At 41.9% G+C, this 16,394-nt stretch overlaps 1 protein-coding gene across 1 annotated transcript in view; it reads left to right on the top strand.

Annotated features, from left to right (window-relative positions):
* slc8a3 (solute carrier family 8 member 3) overlaps positions 1 to 16,394 on the top strand; it is a 93,908-nt gene that overhangs the window by 72,095 nt on the left and 5,419 nt on the right. The window contains exon 4 of the mRNA XM_041061572.1: positions 14,761 to 14,778. Within this exon, the coding sequence (XP_040917506.1) occupies positions 14,761 to 14,778 (18 nt within the window). The remainder of the gene's footprint in view (positions 1 to 14,760; positions 14,779 to 16,394) is intronic.

Raw genomic sequence — 16,394 nt, 5'->3', positions numbered from 1 at the left:
TTATTAATTTCAGGTCATTTTAACAAAAAGTCTAGTTTTTATTATCAAGCCATTTAAAAACTTACAGACATGAGTTGTTCTGATTTGTCTTTTGATTCTAAGGGATGAGTTGAATGAAAGAACTGCTGAGAGTTAAATCAAGGGATCATATTAAGTTTCTAACTTAATATATGTGATCAGCATATCCTGGCACGAAATGTTTGAGAGTTGAACCAGCATAAAACATTTTGCAGTGTAGAAATGTCTGGATCAGTCGGTCCGGCATCATATTGAGTTTCCGTCATTTTGTCTGTAGGACGATTGCTTCCATAGATGTTCTAGAAGATTGCTCAGTCTGTTATTGTATTTTCATGTTAGGACCATTCAGATAAAAAAAACAAAACATTTGTACTGTATAGGTGTGTGTGGGATGGATTATTCTACCATTTACTTGATTGTACAGTGTAACCTCCTGCAGCAGCACCAGCATGTAGGGACACATCTGTTACCCTGCATCCCAGGGGAAAGGTATGTGGATTGAGTATTTTAAACAGTCACGCAGAGAACACGCTGCAGCAGTCCTCACGAGGACAGACACGAAGTTATAATCTGAGGATCTGCAGATTAAATGTCATCTGCTGATCAAATGACACATTTTACAGGGGTCTCAGTTAAATTGTATTGAGCCTAATATGTCGTTAATACCATCATATGCATCATTACACAGCGGAACCTCCCACAAAGCAATCTATTATTACCTTAGCTAATGACATGCAGGAGCCGCTGATCTGCTTATACCTGTCGTTTTAGCTGTCTCCCAGTGCTTTTACAATCAGTTTTCCAGACCCTCGTCGAGCTGTGCCCTTGTTACGGCAACTGCCGGCAGAAAGCAGCGAGACCTTGGTGAGTGAGCGATGGGGAACAGCTGTCGCTCCCCGCAGAAGCACCAACCTCACCACCTGTTGGCGAACGATTTGGGGACGTGGCCCTAAGACCTCGACCTGTTTTGTAACCACAGCTCAGTTTAGGGAGAGCAGAAAAAAAGGATGGTGACAGTGGGTTGACATTGGAGACTTCAGAAGGTATCTGGAAAGTCAAGCAACAAAATTTATCAGTGGGAACAATGAGATAAAACCATGTACAAAAACAAGATAACAGACCTGGTCAGTATTTCTCAGCAGACATCGAAGTTCAGTCAAAAACAGATGCACATACCCTGAAATTAATTTTAAAACAAGTCAGAAGCGACTGCAGGTTCAAAGCTTAATGTCTCTCATCACCGTTGCTCTGTGCATGTGTCTTTTGATCATCATCTTGCTTAAAATTGGTGTCAGACATGAATTAACATGAGCAGTCCTTTCATTAAATGATTATGAAAGACAATTTGGAAGTACATATAAAGGTCCGTGGTGTCAAGGAAACCTTTAGTTTACTCTAGAGCTGTCTGCTTTTTTGAATGCAAAACATCTGCACCACGCACCACTGATACAAAGCAACAATACAATACACTTGGGTGCAATGCGGAAATAGATTTTAAAATGCTTTGAGTATTATGTTGCATTTCTTTAGTCTCTCTCTAAATCACAACCTTGACATTTGAGAAATGAGACTGAGCTTCAGAGAACATCTCTGATGCACTATTTCCTCTTGTCTTTATTGCTGAGGATGTGTGATGTGCGCTGTACACCTGCCTCACGATCTTATGTCAGTCCTGGAAGAGGGGGTGGGGGCCAGGGGGCGGAGGGGGGAGCTGGGGGTTGGGTTCGAAGTTTGCTCCCAGTCTAAAATCTGTTAAATCCTTTCTCGGTTGTCAGCACAGTCTCTGGGTTCATTCTTGGCTTATTTTCAAGGCTCTCTTTGAATACAGATGACACAATTAATATTGAAATCTGAGAGGGATTACCTTAATATGTCAAGAGACTTCCAAAATTAGAATGGTGTGACACTGATGCTATTCCCCAAGCAAGAAATGGCTTTAAGTAGAGATTATTATATAACTGTAAAATACGCCGCTGTGGACTGTGTCACAGGTGACCTGACCTGCAGGATTCGTTCAGTCACTCTTAGATATGGATGCAGGTTTGTTTGTGTATGTGAGTCTGATTTTGCTCATGTGTGTAACTGCAAAATCTAGAGGTGCATGTGTCTCTTTTTCGTAATAGGCAGCATGTAAATTTCTGCAATGAGTCCTTGTCACAAACACATCTGGCTTATGCCGCATGCTTTTCTTTCACCTCTTGCCTTTGTCATTCCAGTCAAAGCCTACGTATTGCGCTGGGTTTGGGATTGGCGGTCAGGGACATAGGCAGATGGTTGTTCACCTCCCTGCCTGCTCCACCAGCCATGGCACAAATGTCACGACTCAGAGGGCCTTCGGTTGCCTCAGTACCACAGAGAAATCACACTGGCACGGATGAATAGATTTAATTCAAATGGGAGCCCAGCGCTATTCATGCATTCGCAGACCCTGACTTCATTAAAGCTCTTCTTCTTTCGGGGGGTCACGGGGAGGAATGTCACAGGCAGGGTGGGATGATAATGAAGGTTATGAAGAGTTAATGCACTTTCTACATTACTGGACTTCATTTGATTGAAAAAATAGCCATTTAAAAGTTTGGAACTTGAGTTATTAAAGTTGTAATCCCCAAGATGTCGATCTCGGTTAATTTGGCGACAGCCGTGGTTACTGGTGGTATCAGAAAGTGTCCCAGATATCCAAACGCTCCTTTAGTGGCTAATTTGTCAGAAATTCAACAGAGAGGCAGCTGGTTTATCTGTTTGCATCGCAGCTAAACAAACTCCATCATGTCACAGCAACTACAATCTGATTTAATCTTTGCATTAATTCAGAGGAATACCATAAGTATAGCCAGTAAAATCTTTGCTCAAAGCAGTAATGTCACCGTTGTGTTATGGGCAAACAGTCACACTAACACAACACTGAAGTTACAGACTGAACAGTAACCTGCATTAGCATTCCTGTCTCCTTTTTTATTCTACTTACTAACATGAACATGTCTTGTCCTACTCAAGCTTTTTGAAGGAGCCACCAGGTCAACAATCACAACAGAAATGTGCACTTCTAAGGTCTGCAGGGCTCATATCAGAGAGATAAAATTACCCTGGATTACATGCAGGCCTCATTTACCATGAATCCCTCGTATGTGAAGGCAATTTGAAGCCATGACAGGTAATTATTGAACGTAAAAGCCTGACGCTAACCTTTACAGACAAAGTGCTGACCATAAATAATGTCATAAATGGGGCTTGAAAATCTTAAGGATCGTAACTTTAGCATCAGAAAATATAAAGAGTAGTTATCACTTATTTTAAACTCTTGTTTTGCAGTGTCATTCCTTTACAGAGAAGAAACAAAGGATGTTTTTCCCGCTTTGCTAGCGCTGAGCTAACTGTCAAAGCAGCATTGATTGTATCAACATGCAATTAAATGGTAATTCTGCGATGCAGTGTTATTGTGGGAAGCACTGCATGAACAGTCCCTTTAATTATCCCTGATTGTGATTATAAGCTTGCATATTTTCGTCGTGCATCTTTATCTTTATGTACATTGTTTGCCCAACTTTCCATGAATCAGACAATGGTGGAACTGCAGTGTATACTTACAGCACCGCCTCCTAAGAGTGGAGGTCAGAGCTGACTTTCTCTGCTGTGATTACTGTGCTGTTGTACAGTAGTTAGTGTAGGATGCGAGGCGACATCTTGGCGATTTACTGTCTTTACTTTTTTCTTCAAGGACGGAGCCATGAAGTGGGGCTGCTTCAGCCGTCACTGCTGCTGCTGCTGCTGCTGCATTCTTATCCACATCTACTCACCATCATGCACGGCAGATAACAGGGTCACAGGGGCAGCCATGCCCAGGGAATGGCAATAGAAGGTTGACGTATTGTTACCAAATTAGATTCATTCCTCTGCTAAGAAATCACCACAATGGTGCTTTTAAACAAATATATTTCATTCCGTCAGCCTGATGTGATTTATGCTGCGAACCCTTCCCAGCCCAGATTGGGGTTGCAGTTGAAGGACGGGACCTGTCACTTGGCGAATGACACGAGCGTTTAAGTCCAAACGGCTCACATGCCTTCAGTGCATCTCCCTGCCGCCGGTGGCCTCGCTGTGGAGGCAGAGTCGCAGCGAGATTGTTGTCTAGTAACGGTTACCATGGATGCCACACTGTCAGGGGCTTAGGTGTAATGGATTTAAATTGAACTGTTGAATTTCGAGCTGGGAGAGGCAGAGAGAGGGAAAGTGGGAAAGGAGGAGGAGGAGGAGCACGGCTGTAGAGATGGAGGGAGGAGGGAGAGCGACAGAAATAGTCTCAGCATAAAAAAAGACAGGGAGCTGGAGAGAGACAGACACAGTCAACCAAAGAGACAATGAGACCCAGAAAGAGGAGAGAGGAGGGAGAAGAAAGGGGGGAGGGAGCCGCTCTGAAAGTCCTCACCATCTGTGATGAGGAGCTGGAAGAGCAGTAATTGTTCCTGAGAGGTGTGTGGGGGCTGTTCTCGGCTCGAAGATATGGATGAGCTGCGCTGTTACCTGCCATGCCGGTGGCACACCACAGTGTCAGGCCTGTCTTAACACACAGGTGAAGGCCAGCAGGGGCACCAACCTTCTATGTGGGCTCTCATTAATGTTGGTGTCAGTGATGACCTTCTCATACTCTAACCCCCCCCCAGAACAACTTCACCGACACACCTCACGCTCTAAGGAGGGGCGAGTCAGGTGCTTTGCCTCTCCCTTGCGGCTTGCTGGATGGCTTCCGGCGATGATTTGATTTATTTTGACCAGGATAGTTTATTTCTGGGTGTCTCAGCAGTCACCTCAGAGGTGTGGATGAGAGGGAGTGTGTGTGGTTGTTGGTCTACGTTGCTGTGAAGTTTTAATGTGTTTCTTTATATTACAGCTGAACAGCATGTTGACTGCATTTCAGTCTTTCTTTCAGTTCTGTAATATTTTGTGCTGTAGCATTTTGTATATCCGTGCGGAGGAGTGTCAGTGAGGATCTGATGTGGCAGGAAGCTTTGAACAGCAGTCGCATAGCCTCTCTTCATCTCTTAGCGTGAACTAAATATTGAAGTTCAGGTGCAGTTTTTTGAACCAGCGGAAGCAAAATGTCACCGAAAGAGACACAAAACACGCCGCTTGTAGCAGTTTTGTGTCGCTCTCATTATGGACGTCTTCCCTCTCTATGTGAGAGGGGTTTTACATGTCTGTGCTCAGTTGGCCATTGTCTCATAATCTGACCATGTGAACTGCAGCACTGTAAATGCCCTGTTGACATACGCCATGGAACAGTATTACCTGAAAGTCATTGTTCAGTATTTCTAGAACAAACAATAGCTTTCAGTCTGGAATATTTTTGTGTCAACCAAAGACTTACATTGCTGAATCATTTGTTTTAATTCTGTGATAACAGCTATTCTGGAGGATGTCTCATTTAGGAACACAATTCTTTAAATACACACCATAAAATATTCATACGCGTACCCAGAGGGTAAGACATGAAAGTATTAACAAAAAAAGAGTTACTTCCACTGCAGTCCTCACTGGAGAACAGATTATAATGTTGCGGATATTAATGTAGCGTATGAGAAGTGGATATTGAGGGCTTCAGAAGGATCCTTGGGGCTTTGCCTCTGCGAAAAGCCAATGAGACGACGACTCGGAGGCGGCCGTGACTCTGTCTGTCCACCTCGACCGAGCAGGGCCGTTAATCAGCACTCAGGGTTACATCAATGATGTCAGCGCAGTGGCCACAATACATCAGGCCGAGCAGACGAGAGACCGGCGCAAGTGTCTCCACCGACAGTCCCCTGCTGGAGGACCGTCCTTCTAAGAACAATGAGAGCGTCTGTGGTTAAATGCCCTAAAACGACGGATGTTTCCGTTCAGATGACGAGTGATAAATTGACCAAAACTGGGTCACTTTTAAACCCAGTGATTTTACCTTAACTGCAGCGGTGTACGATCAGAGGATGGGTTTGTTTTTGAAACAGTGATTTGTAATGGTTTCGAAGGCACTGAAGAATGTCGTCCGCCCTTTCCATTACTTCTATTAGTGCATATGTGCACGAGTGAGTGTGTGACTATACGTATTGGCGACTGAGCAGTGAACTTGTGAACTGTATAAATACATTCCTTAATCTGTGTGAGTGTGTTCATCGTGTGTGTGTGTGTGTGTGTTTTTGTGTAAGGCCTGGTCTGATGACATTATCAGGGCTGGTGATCTGCTCTGTAATTGCCTGCTGCTGACACGGCTGTGAGGCTGATATGGCTGCAGAATAAACAGACTGTTAACAAGTAGAGGGAGCTCGTCTCCACTTGATCCACACAGCACAGCGTGACATGTGGACCGGACGAATCACAGAGAGGAGACGAGAGACAGACAGGGAGAAAGGGAATGAGAGATGCATAAACACAGCGAAGCAGTGAAATATGGAGGGAGAGGAGAAGGAAGGAAAGAGAGAAGGGAGAAGAGGGAAGTTAAGCTTGTGGAAGACAGAAAGAAATGTAGAAAAAAAAAACAGGTGCTGGTGAGGCTATTATTATCCTGAGTTTTTTCACAAAATATATAAACAGCTCACAAATTTTTTCTTCAAACATAGAGTTGAATAAGTCAGAAAACCAGTGAAATTGAACAAATAATTGTGGTTTCTTTCTACCAGTTAAATGTGTATCCGTATGTAAACAAAGCTTCTTTCCAGAAATAGATGCACACAGATAAACACAGACTTTGACAGGATGATGGCAAATTCACCAGTCACCAAGAGCCACCAAGTCAGACATTATCAGGGCTATGTTAAAGACTGTTTCCATTCTTGGAGAGGAGGTGGAGGTGGTGGAGGGATACAAATACCGTTTGTTAGCGGATCTACCTCAAATAGGATGCCAACTTAAAGGGTCACCGGGCCCTCAAACTTTTTCACTTCAAAGACATAAAAACAGAATAACAATAAGTTCGGCCAATCATTTCCAATGTTAGTCCTCTTGGGGCATCTTATACCTGTTATTGATAATAGAGAGATGATAGGAAACGATGGGAGAGAAAAGTGAGGAATGAGATGCAACAATGGTCCATGTAGATGTGAATGTAGCGGCCTTGAACCCCCAGGCCAGCAGAGCGTCCCCATAGTCCGTTCTTTCAATCAGCAATTTACAGCAGTCACAACAATTTGCAGCAGGTTATATTATTGTATTATATTATATATCTCTTGTATTTTGGTATTTATTTGTTCGTTTTCAGTATTTGATTTTTTTTTTTTTTTTTACATTCATCTGTTTGTTGCATGGTAAATGACAGTTTTTTGTAATTTGGGGGAAAATGTGCATTAAGCAAAATAAATATCAGTATCCCTGCATTTTCAGCCACATCACCCAACAGTGCTAGGAAACAGAGGCAGAGAGAAGGAGCAAGTGAAAGCTAAACAGAGCAGCTAAACAGATGAGTGGAGAAGTAGGATGATAAGTGAGAGATAGCAAAGTACAGGGAAAGGGAATTAAAGATAAAGGAATAAGAGAGGGGGGAGGAAAGGATAAAGATCCAGAGTGAAACAAAAGAAAAGGCCGTGGAGGAAGAACCACCAGAGAGTCAGACAGAAATAGTGAGAGGAACAAGAAACTCTCCAGAGTGAAATGCAGCATATGGGCCGATTAGGAGAGTCTCTGGTGGGTCTAGAGGCAGGTTGTAAGTCTGGGGTTTACATGCTTTCCCAACCAGCCAACATCAGAGATGCAAATTAAACCAAATACGGAATGTAATAGCAGACTGATTGCTGTTGGTATATTTTATATTTTATATAGTTTTCAACTCGTCTCATCTAATTGTCTGCGAAAAAGCAAATAGTTGTCTTGAGGGTGAGGCCAAAGCGGAGAGAAACCAACCACAGGAAAGTCCTGAAAGAAAAGAGAAGCAACACTTGGTCATATTAGGGAAAAAAACACATTTAAAAGCTTTGTCTGCAGTGAAACATCAAAATGTAATTTTAAAGGGCTTTCACTGAGGATTAAACTTTTAGAAGTGAGGAGCTTTAAAAATCTTTTCCTTGCTTTGTGGCGTAAAAGCAAACCCCCGGATTTCAGGCTAAACTCGACTCGCTGGCTCACAATGTAAAAATACAGTGTTGTGACTGGAAGAGTCTGCCAATTTTCTTGGCAATGATTGTATTTGTTTACAGTAATCACCCTAATATCTCAAAATGAATGTGTTAAAGATTTATTGATGTCAAAATGCTACACGTAGCGGCTTTAATTAGCTCGGCAAGATTAAAAACATGACTTTTCAGCCGTGAAAGACCATCATCAGGATGCTCGAGTGAAATCATCCAGCATTCAGTTAAATTATCAGTTCATTCAGTCTAGCAGCAGTGCCTCAGAAGATTAAGTATGGCGTGTACTCAGCATTTTGAGTCCTTCCGATTCTACGCCGTCAGAAACATGGGTACAGCATAACAAGATCATGGATCGCGTTGCGCAGTCTGCATATTGAAAGATAATAAAGGCAGCTGAAGCATCCGTAATTGTCACTTCGTTTCTCTCACAGGCCAACCTGTGTGTGTGTGTGTGTGTGTGTGTTCAGTACGAGTTGAGCAGCAGTGCAGACCGGAGACGGCAGCCGCTCAGCTGAAATCCTGATTTAACACCTCACTCTGAGCTGCAGGAAACACTCTGATGGTCGGCTGAGGTCCCTGTGCAGTGTGTTTTCACTCACAGCCTCTGTGTGTGTGTGTGTGTGTGTGTGTGTGTGTAGGTGGATGTACAGTATCAGTCTGAATATGTCCTCACACATGCATTTGTGTGTGTACGTATGTTCCTTATGAAGACTGATGACTCATCCTCAGTGCAGCAGATTATGTCTGTGTAATGAAGATTCTTGAACTGGATTGGACAGCTGCAGAAAACATCACTCAGAGGAACATCATACCGCCACCTCTCTACGTCTTCATCTCTCCTTTCTCACATGCATCCATCCTCATCCTCATTCTTTCGTCTCTCCATCCATCCATCCAAAAAATTCCTGCATCACTCACTCCTTACATTCCACCTTTCCTACATCTAGTCTCTTCATCCCTCTGTGTATCCTCCCAGTCCCCACAAGCTTCCACCTGTCCACCCTTTCATCCCTCTATCCTCCTGCCCATCAGTTCAGCCGTTCTTCTATGTTTTCTTTCATGTTCCTTTCATATTCTTTTCTTCAGCTGTGGCTCAGAAGGTGGAGCAAGTTGTCCCATAATTTGCAGGGTTGCTAGTTTGATCCCCGGCTCGTCCAGACCACATGCAGACACTGAACCCCAAATTCCTCCTGATAATTAATCTATCTCCTGGCATAGTAACTCTGCCACCATATGTGTGTGAGTATGTGAATAAAAGGCACAGTGATGCACTTTTCTGCCCAGGTATAGCGCTTTTTAAGAACAGTCCATTTACCATTTCTCCATAACTCAGACTCTCCTTCCTTCATTCATCTCATTATCCCTCGATTCCTCCCTTCCTACCTGCACCCATCCCTGCATCTTCCCATGTCTCAATCAATCATCCATCCATCTATTCATGTTGCTATTCTTTATCGCTCCATAAATCTCCTTACATCACTCCACTATCTTTCCATTTCTCCATGTCCCATCCTTTCTTTGATATCCCTCCCATCTTCAGTTCTTGCTTCCTCAGTAACTTCCTCTTCCTCTCCTGTTTCTGCCGATCCCTTCTTGCTGTGCACCTCCATAAATCCCTTCAGTTTCTCCTTTCCTGCATCCACCAGATTCTCCCTTCTCCTGCATCTCTCTCACATTTCTCCATCTATCCATCCACTCCTCCATTCAAACTTTGGTCAGTCCCTTCTTCCATTTATCCATCCCTGCATCACTAAGTCCTCCTTGATCCTCCTCATATCTACCACTCATTTCATCCACCTGTTCATCCTCCCAGTCCCCACCAGCATCCATCCATCCACCCCTCCACATCCCCATACCTCTCCCCTTTGCCGTATATGCTTCATCCTTTCATTTATCCCTCTGTTCCTTTTGCTATCCTCCCCTTCCGTTCCTCCTCTCCTTTCTCCAGCAGCCTCTCCACATGTTCATATTTTGCTCCATAAATCCATTCAATCATCTTCCGCATCCGCCTGATTCTCTTTTCTTCTGTACCTGTTTCCTCCATCCATCCATCCTTCCACTCTTCCACACACGCTGCTCCCAGCACAGGCTCAGATCCGCCTCCGGCCTCGGCGACCAGAATAGCCCTGATAAGTCAAATGATGATTCTGTCTTAATGAGCTGTGGAGAGAGAAGGCGAACATTAGCTGCGTATTGACGCCGTGACTCAGAGCCCGGCTGTGTGCGAGAGCCAGAGAAGGACTCACTCTTTTGTAACGAGACAGATCTGATTAGGCCGAGCACGCAGGAGAACGCGCTGATGATGACAACGGTTAAACACAGACACCCCACCCTACCCCTTCACACACACACACTCACAAAAACACACACGCACACACACCTACACACACACTCCTCCACCCCTCCAATTATAGCCCTTTGGTTAATCTTCCCTATCGCAATTGTACTCTTGGCAGAATGACAACCTTGTGGATTGTGAGTGCAGTTGGTGCTGTAAGTGTGTGCCTTTAAAAAACCTCTGTTTGTCTTAATGTGCATGTGTGTGTAGATTTTTGTGTGTGTTTCTGTGTTTCTGTGTACGTCTAAGCATATATTTGTGTGTAACTGTGCAAGCTGATTGGTTGATTATCAATCTACAGAAAACCAGATGTGTCTTGTAGAGTTTTCTGGTGCACGAACTCAGCTGTGTTTATATTCAAACATTTCACATGACCGTGTTTTGATCTGATGTTGCTTTGGTTAGGTTTAGGCTCAAAGCAGCTGTTTACCTACCAGTCTGGAGGAAATGTTGCCAAGTCAGCATCAAACTAACTCTTGTTTTGTTTCTATTTCTATTGCTTCTCTTCTTCTAATGAAGTTAGCATGCTAAAAAGCTAGCCAGGGTCAATGCCTTCCTGTAATACCACTTTGTGAGTCACTGTGGCGTCCAGTCTGCCCTCAGTTCGGTATGAGAGGACAAAGAAGTAGCTCGTAAAGGAATTAAGTCTGGTGCTCAGCTGGCCATGGCCACTTTAAGTCAAAGGAACCTTGGATGTCATTGTTAAAACAGGACACATATAAATATTGCTCTTGTAACTGCTCGCTTCATGTTAGGGAACAATTGAAACCAACACTGACTGTCAACAATGGTTGAACAAACAGCAGTTACCTGTGTCAAAGTCCAGTCTTTTGTCAACCTGTCCAACCACCTGACCTCCTCCTTACAAGGTTTTCTGCCCCTGACAGACCAAAGTCGTAAATCACACAGCCACCAGAAGTCCTTAGTAGGTAAATGTAAACATAAGTCATTTTTAATTTTAGAAAAGATTGATGCTGTTGTTTTTCTTGGAAGGACAATTCTTGGTGGAACTGATGAGTGTTGACACAAATGTGCGGCCTTGTGTGTGAGCTAATACAGCTAATACATACATACAAATAAGACAGAGACCTCTCTAATTAAAACGCTGCTCCTCAGCTTTTCATTGGCTACCTTTAATCCAACAATTTTGATAATCGACCGATTATTTTGCTTAGCTATTTCTTCTGCGGTTTACAGAGAGATTTTTTTCTTGCGTTATGTTCTTTAGGTATTACATACAGGTGTGTGTGTGTGTGTGTGTGTGTGCTTGTGCTTGTGAACCTTGATGTATGTTCACAATCATGTGATTTGCATCTCTTTAAGGCATGTGTCAGCTGCTCCCTTGCCAGCCTTTACTAAATGACATACTGTTATTAGGGACTGGGCTGTGGACACGCAGACTCACCACAGCTGGGTTTTACACCACACTTGGCGCCAGATCAGCACGGCTCGGCTAGTACTAATGATAATGAAGCAAGTCGCCCACAGCAATTAATGCACTTAGCTACTAATGATGATTAACTGTGGACTGTATTTGATTTAGGAAGTTGATAAGCTGCCTCCGAACACAAACAGGTTAATTAGTATCATGTCTCGGTGAAAGAGGTTGCAGAAGGAGCCGGGGCCAGTCGTGGAAGATGTGAACAGCTTTGTTTTGTCCCTCAGAGCCCCTGATCCCTTTAAGAAATTTTGTCCTTGTTTTATGAATGTAAGGAGAAATGACGATGAAGACGTCAAAAGGAAGAGTTGTCAGTGTGAATTTCTCTAGAGGCTAAAAGGCACGGGAAGGCTTTCTCCTCTCTCTTCATCCACTTATGGCGTATCCTGTCATGTAATTATCTTCCTCGCTGGATGACTTTTTGAGCCTCTTTTTATTCTTAATCATATCATTTAGTTATGGTTTACACTTTGCCATGGGCATCTGAGCGTATTGTGCTGTGTCACTGATCTGCTCAGCAGCTGCAGCTTGCAGATAAACAATCAGGCAGAGTCATAATCAAAATGCTGAGGAAGGGATGTGATATTTCTGAGCCTCTGCACGAGGCACGTTCATCATCAGCGTGTTTTATTTCACTTTGTGGGGATGTATGTGGTTGGTTCTAGCTGGCTGATTAGCAGCCTTGCCCATGACGGGTTGTCAGAGTACCAGATCTGACTGGGAAAATGTGAGTGAGTGAGTGAACAGAAATCTGCTCTCTCACTGAATAACTTCCATCAAATCCAACCTTTCAATCACAGCTTCAGACTGTTCCAGTGAAGAAGTTGTGGTTATTAGTAGAGCTTAATATCACATACATCTTCTCAACGGCAACATTTTTCTTAGAAGATGAGAAAACATTCCTCAAAAGCCTAACAGACATTAAAAAAAAATGAAGAAACTTCAGAGATATGATAAAACGTATCTAATCAAGTGTGTGTACCTGCACTGGAAGCCTTTATTGTTCTCTTTCATTAAAAGAGTCAGACTTGCTTTTGAAGATCTAGTCACACAGACAAATAATTAACAAGGGAGGTTTAGTGAAGTTTGATCTCAGTTGTAAATTTATATAAAGCACGCCCCTTTTTAGTTGTATTTATGTTGTATTTTGTTTGTACTTTTTTCTGTTTATTGGTTTGTTGAATGTTATTTGCGACTTCAGATTTTATCTTACATTGCTTTGTCCTTTGTTCTTTATATAGTCCACATGAAATGAGCTGAGCATGCCTTAGCGAGTGTGTGTGAATGTGATTAACATTCCCTCCCACTATAAATAAGACTATTTCTACTGTTTTACTGATTCACCGATTTATTAAAGCTGATTCCTCCTTTGTCTTTTAATAGCAGCTTCCCATAACTAAAAAGATTTCCAGATATTTTGTTGTCTATTTGTGAATCAGACACTTTTAATGCCCCAATAATTATTAAGATTATAAAATATTGCAACAATTCACTGCTTCTTCTATGATATTATATATATACTGAATAGAAAAACCTTGGAAGAAGCATTTATGCTTAAAACTCTCCAACATGGTAACAAGGTTTTTAGACTGGCTGGCAGCTATTCATGGCAGGTTGAAGCAGGTTTTGTTGTTGTTTATACACAGCACCCCAACTGAAGCTGTCAAATAAAATCCTGTCATCCTCGCTTCCGCCATATTGACAGTGGCAACAGTCGCTCTTACATAATACAGTTCATAGCCCACCCACTGTTAAATTTCAAGATTTGTAGATGCTTTTTTTTTTGTTTTGTTTTTTGTTCATGATTAAACACGTGTTTTATCCAACAGTGTTCTGAAGAAAAGCTGGAGAGCTGCTGTGTACAATTTAGGTAGACAGTAAGAATGATGTTTTACAAAATGAAAACAAGAACCAGAAAATAAATCTTTAAGTTTAACTCATAACTTATTGAGCGTATGTGCAGTATTTTATATCCATAAATTCCGATTTTGAATTATTGATTTCTGGGTTTGAAAATTGAATCTGCGAATCGTATTAATAAGAAGAAATATGTGCAAGTAATGAATCTGCTTCAGGGGTTTAAAGAGATCTGAATTGTACAGTTTACTTTTTATTATTCAGCCTTATCATACTATTTGTATTGCAATTTTCATATTATTTTTCCATTATTAACATTGAGGGTTTAATTTATTTAAATACAAGCTCTATGTTTTTTCATGTTAGCTTGTTATTTGCTTGTGGGAGTTTTGGAGAACGAACTTACAGATTCAGCTGCATGAATAAAACAAAAACTATAACCCAACATTAACATTCATTCACTTTGCATTTTTTATTTTTATGTTCTAATCATGATGCCATGGGTATCTGATTGAGGACGGGAAATAAAGGTAGTCGTTCTTTTCTTAAATATTGATCCAACACGACTTCACACTGAACTTGTTAAATAAGGGTTTATGTGTAATTATAACCTCCAGAGTCAGTTATCTGACTCAGCTGAGAGTAGTAAACTTTTGAATTAGTGTTATACTCATAGCTGGAGCTCCCGACACAAAATATTCTGCCATTTGTTGATTTCTATTGGACATTTTTCCCATAATAAACCTCGATTCTGCCCTCATGCCCATAAAAAGCGACAAAATACCACATCCTTTCCTTCTACTCCAGCCGATCAAATAATCAGAGCCATATATATTACACCTCAGGGTCAATACCCAGCCATTTTCTGAGGCCATCACATTTCTCTCCTTCTTCCTAACCTGCTTCTCTCCTTATCACTGTTTCGTTCTTCCATTTCCACTTCTCACCGCTTTTTCTGTTCTCTCCATTTCCTCCTCCTCTTCCTCTTCTTCCTCTTCCCTGTCTCCTCTCCTCCACAGCCCTGTTGTTAGCTGACGGTAAGTTGTCCATTTCTCCTCTATAAGCATCTCCTCTAACATCACCTCCTCTGCATATGGTGTGGTTTAAACATCAGCCATAAATTTGAGGGTCTCTGTGCACGATGTGAAATCGGTGATTATTTTGATGGTTTGTTTTGCAAGAGATCAAGATTTTAAATCAGTACTGATGTTGCTGAGAGGTTTGAGCTAAATAAACTGCATGCCAACTCTGTTATCCTCCTGTACCGTCATTGTTACAACAATACTTGCTCTTTTGCTGCTCTCTCCCGCACTTAATGATGGATTTGCATGCTAATCAGAAGATTAATTAATCATAAATCCATAAATTATGTTATCAAGTCAAGAGCAAGGTACAAACATTTGATAACCGTCAAGATAAAAACCTGCAGTTCAGAACTTAGAAATTTAATTACCTTTGTGTGATTGTGTTATTATTTTTTTTCACCATCCTTGTCAAGGAAATTGTGACATGTAGTGGTGCAGTACAGAGCAGGGGAATGGCTGGATAATCAAATTTTAAACATGAGCAAAAGAAATCCCGTCAGGACTTGAGGGTACACAATGTCTTGGGTGTGTAATTGATTTAGCTTAAAAGTGTGGGTGTGCAGGCACTCATGCGCTGGTATATTATGCATGCCTCTGTGTGTGTGCGCTTTCCGACACGTCCTCCTATCAAGGGTTCTTGGCTGTGATCTTTAATGGCAACGTTAATATTTAATGGTAAGCGTGTTGTCAGCAAAGAGCAGCAGGCTGGGACTCAGGGGCTCGTATAAAAGATGACAAGGTCCCTGCACCAGGTGGCTCAGTGGGGGTGTCACACACAGAGCGGGATGAGAGGCCTTTGGATGCACAACCGCTTCCTCTTGATAGAGTTCGACAGCACAGAACTGATGTTATGGAGCTCTTTGTAGTTTGCAGTGCACTCGGGAACTCCATAAGGCACTGTGGCTTCTTCTTACAGCAGAGCCACACAGGATGAGATTCATGTATCTGGACAACGTTCAAAGTTGTCTTACAGAAATAAGAAGTTTTAAATCAACATGTTTCTTTGATTAATGAGAAAAACGAAAATCATAATTCAGTCTATTAGCAGGCTACAGGGGTGATGGATGTCAAAAACTTTTGGCTTAAATCTACTTAGAGACAGTGAAATAATGTGTATGTTTGTGATTTTGGATGAACTGACCATTTAAAATGAAATGATTTTATCAGGATTTCTCCAGAAGTTCAGTATGACCTGTATTTTTTAGCAATGTCACGTCTGAACCTAAAACATGCCAACTCTGATAGTCATCGCAAGCTCCTCTAACATTTGTAGGTAAAAACAGAGTAATGGAAAATCAAAAAAAAAAAAGACTTGCATCCAATATTTGCATTTGCTGTGTTTGTGTTTAAATCAGTCAAGCATGCGAGTTTGTCTAAGCTTTACATAACAAAGCTGGAACACCACCAAACCAGTGGACACAGAGAAAGCTTATGTAAAGTGTTAATAGAACAGGCATCACTATAATGAGTCTTGATGTTTTTTTTTACTGATGTGCCTTAAATACTTCTTACAAGACAAATTTTGTCTCTTTGTAAAGCCTAAACATTATAAAGGCTGAATAAATTCA

The sequence above is a fragment of the Toxotes jaculatrix genome, chromosome 17, assembly GCF_017976425.1.
Source record: "Toxotes jaculatrix isolate fToxJac2 chromosome 17, fToxJac2.pri, whole genome shotgun sequence".
Taxonomy (NCBI): Eukaryota; Metazoa; Chordata; class Actinopteri; family Toxotidae; genus Toxotes; species Toxotes jaculatrix.
This window is presented reverse-complemented; position numbering and strand designations above follow the sequence as displayed.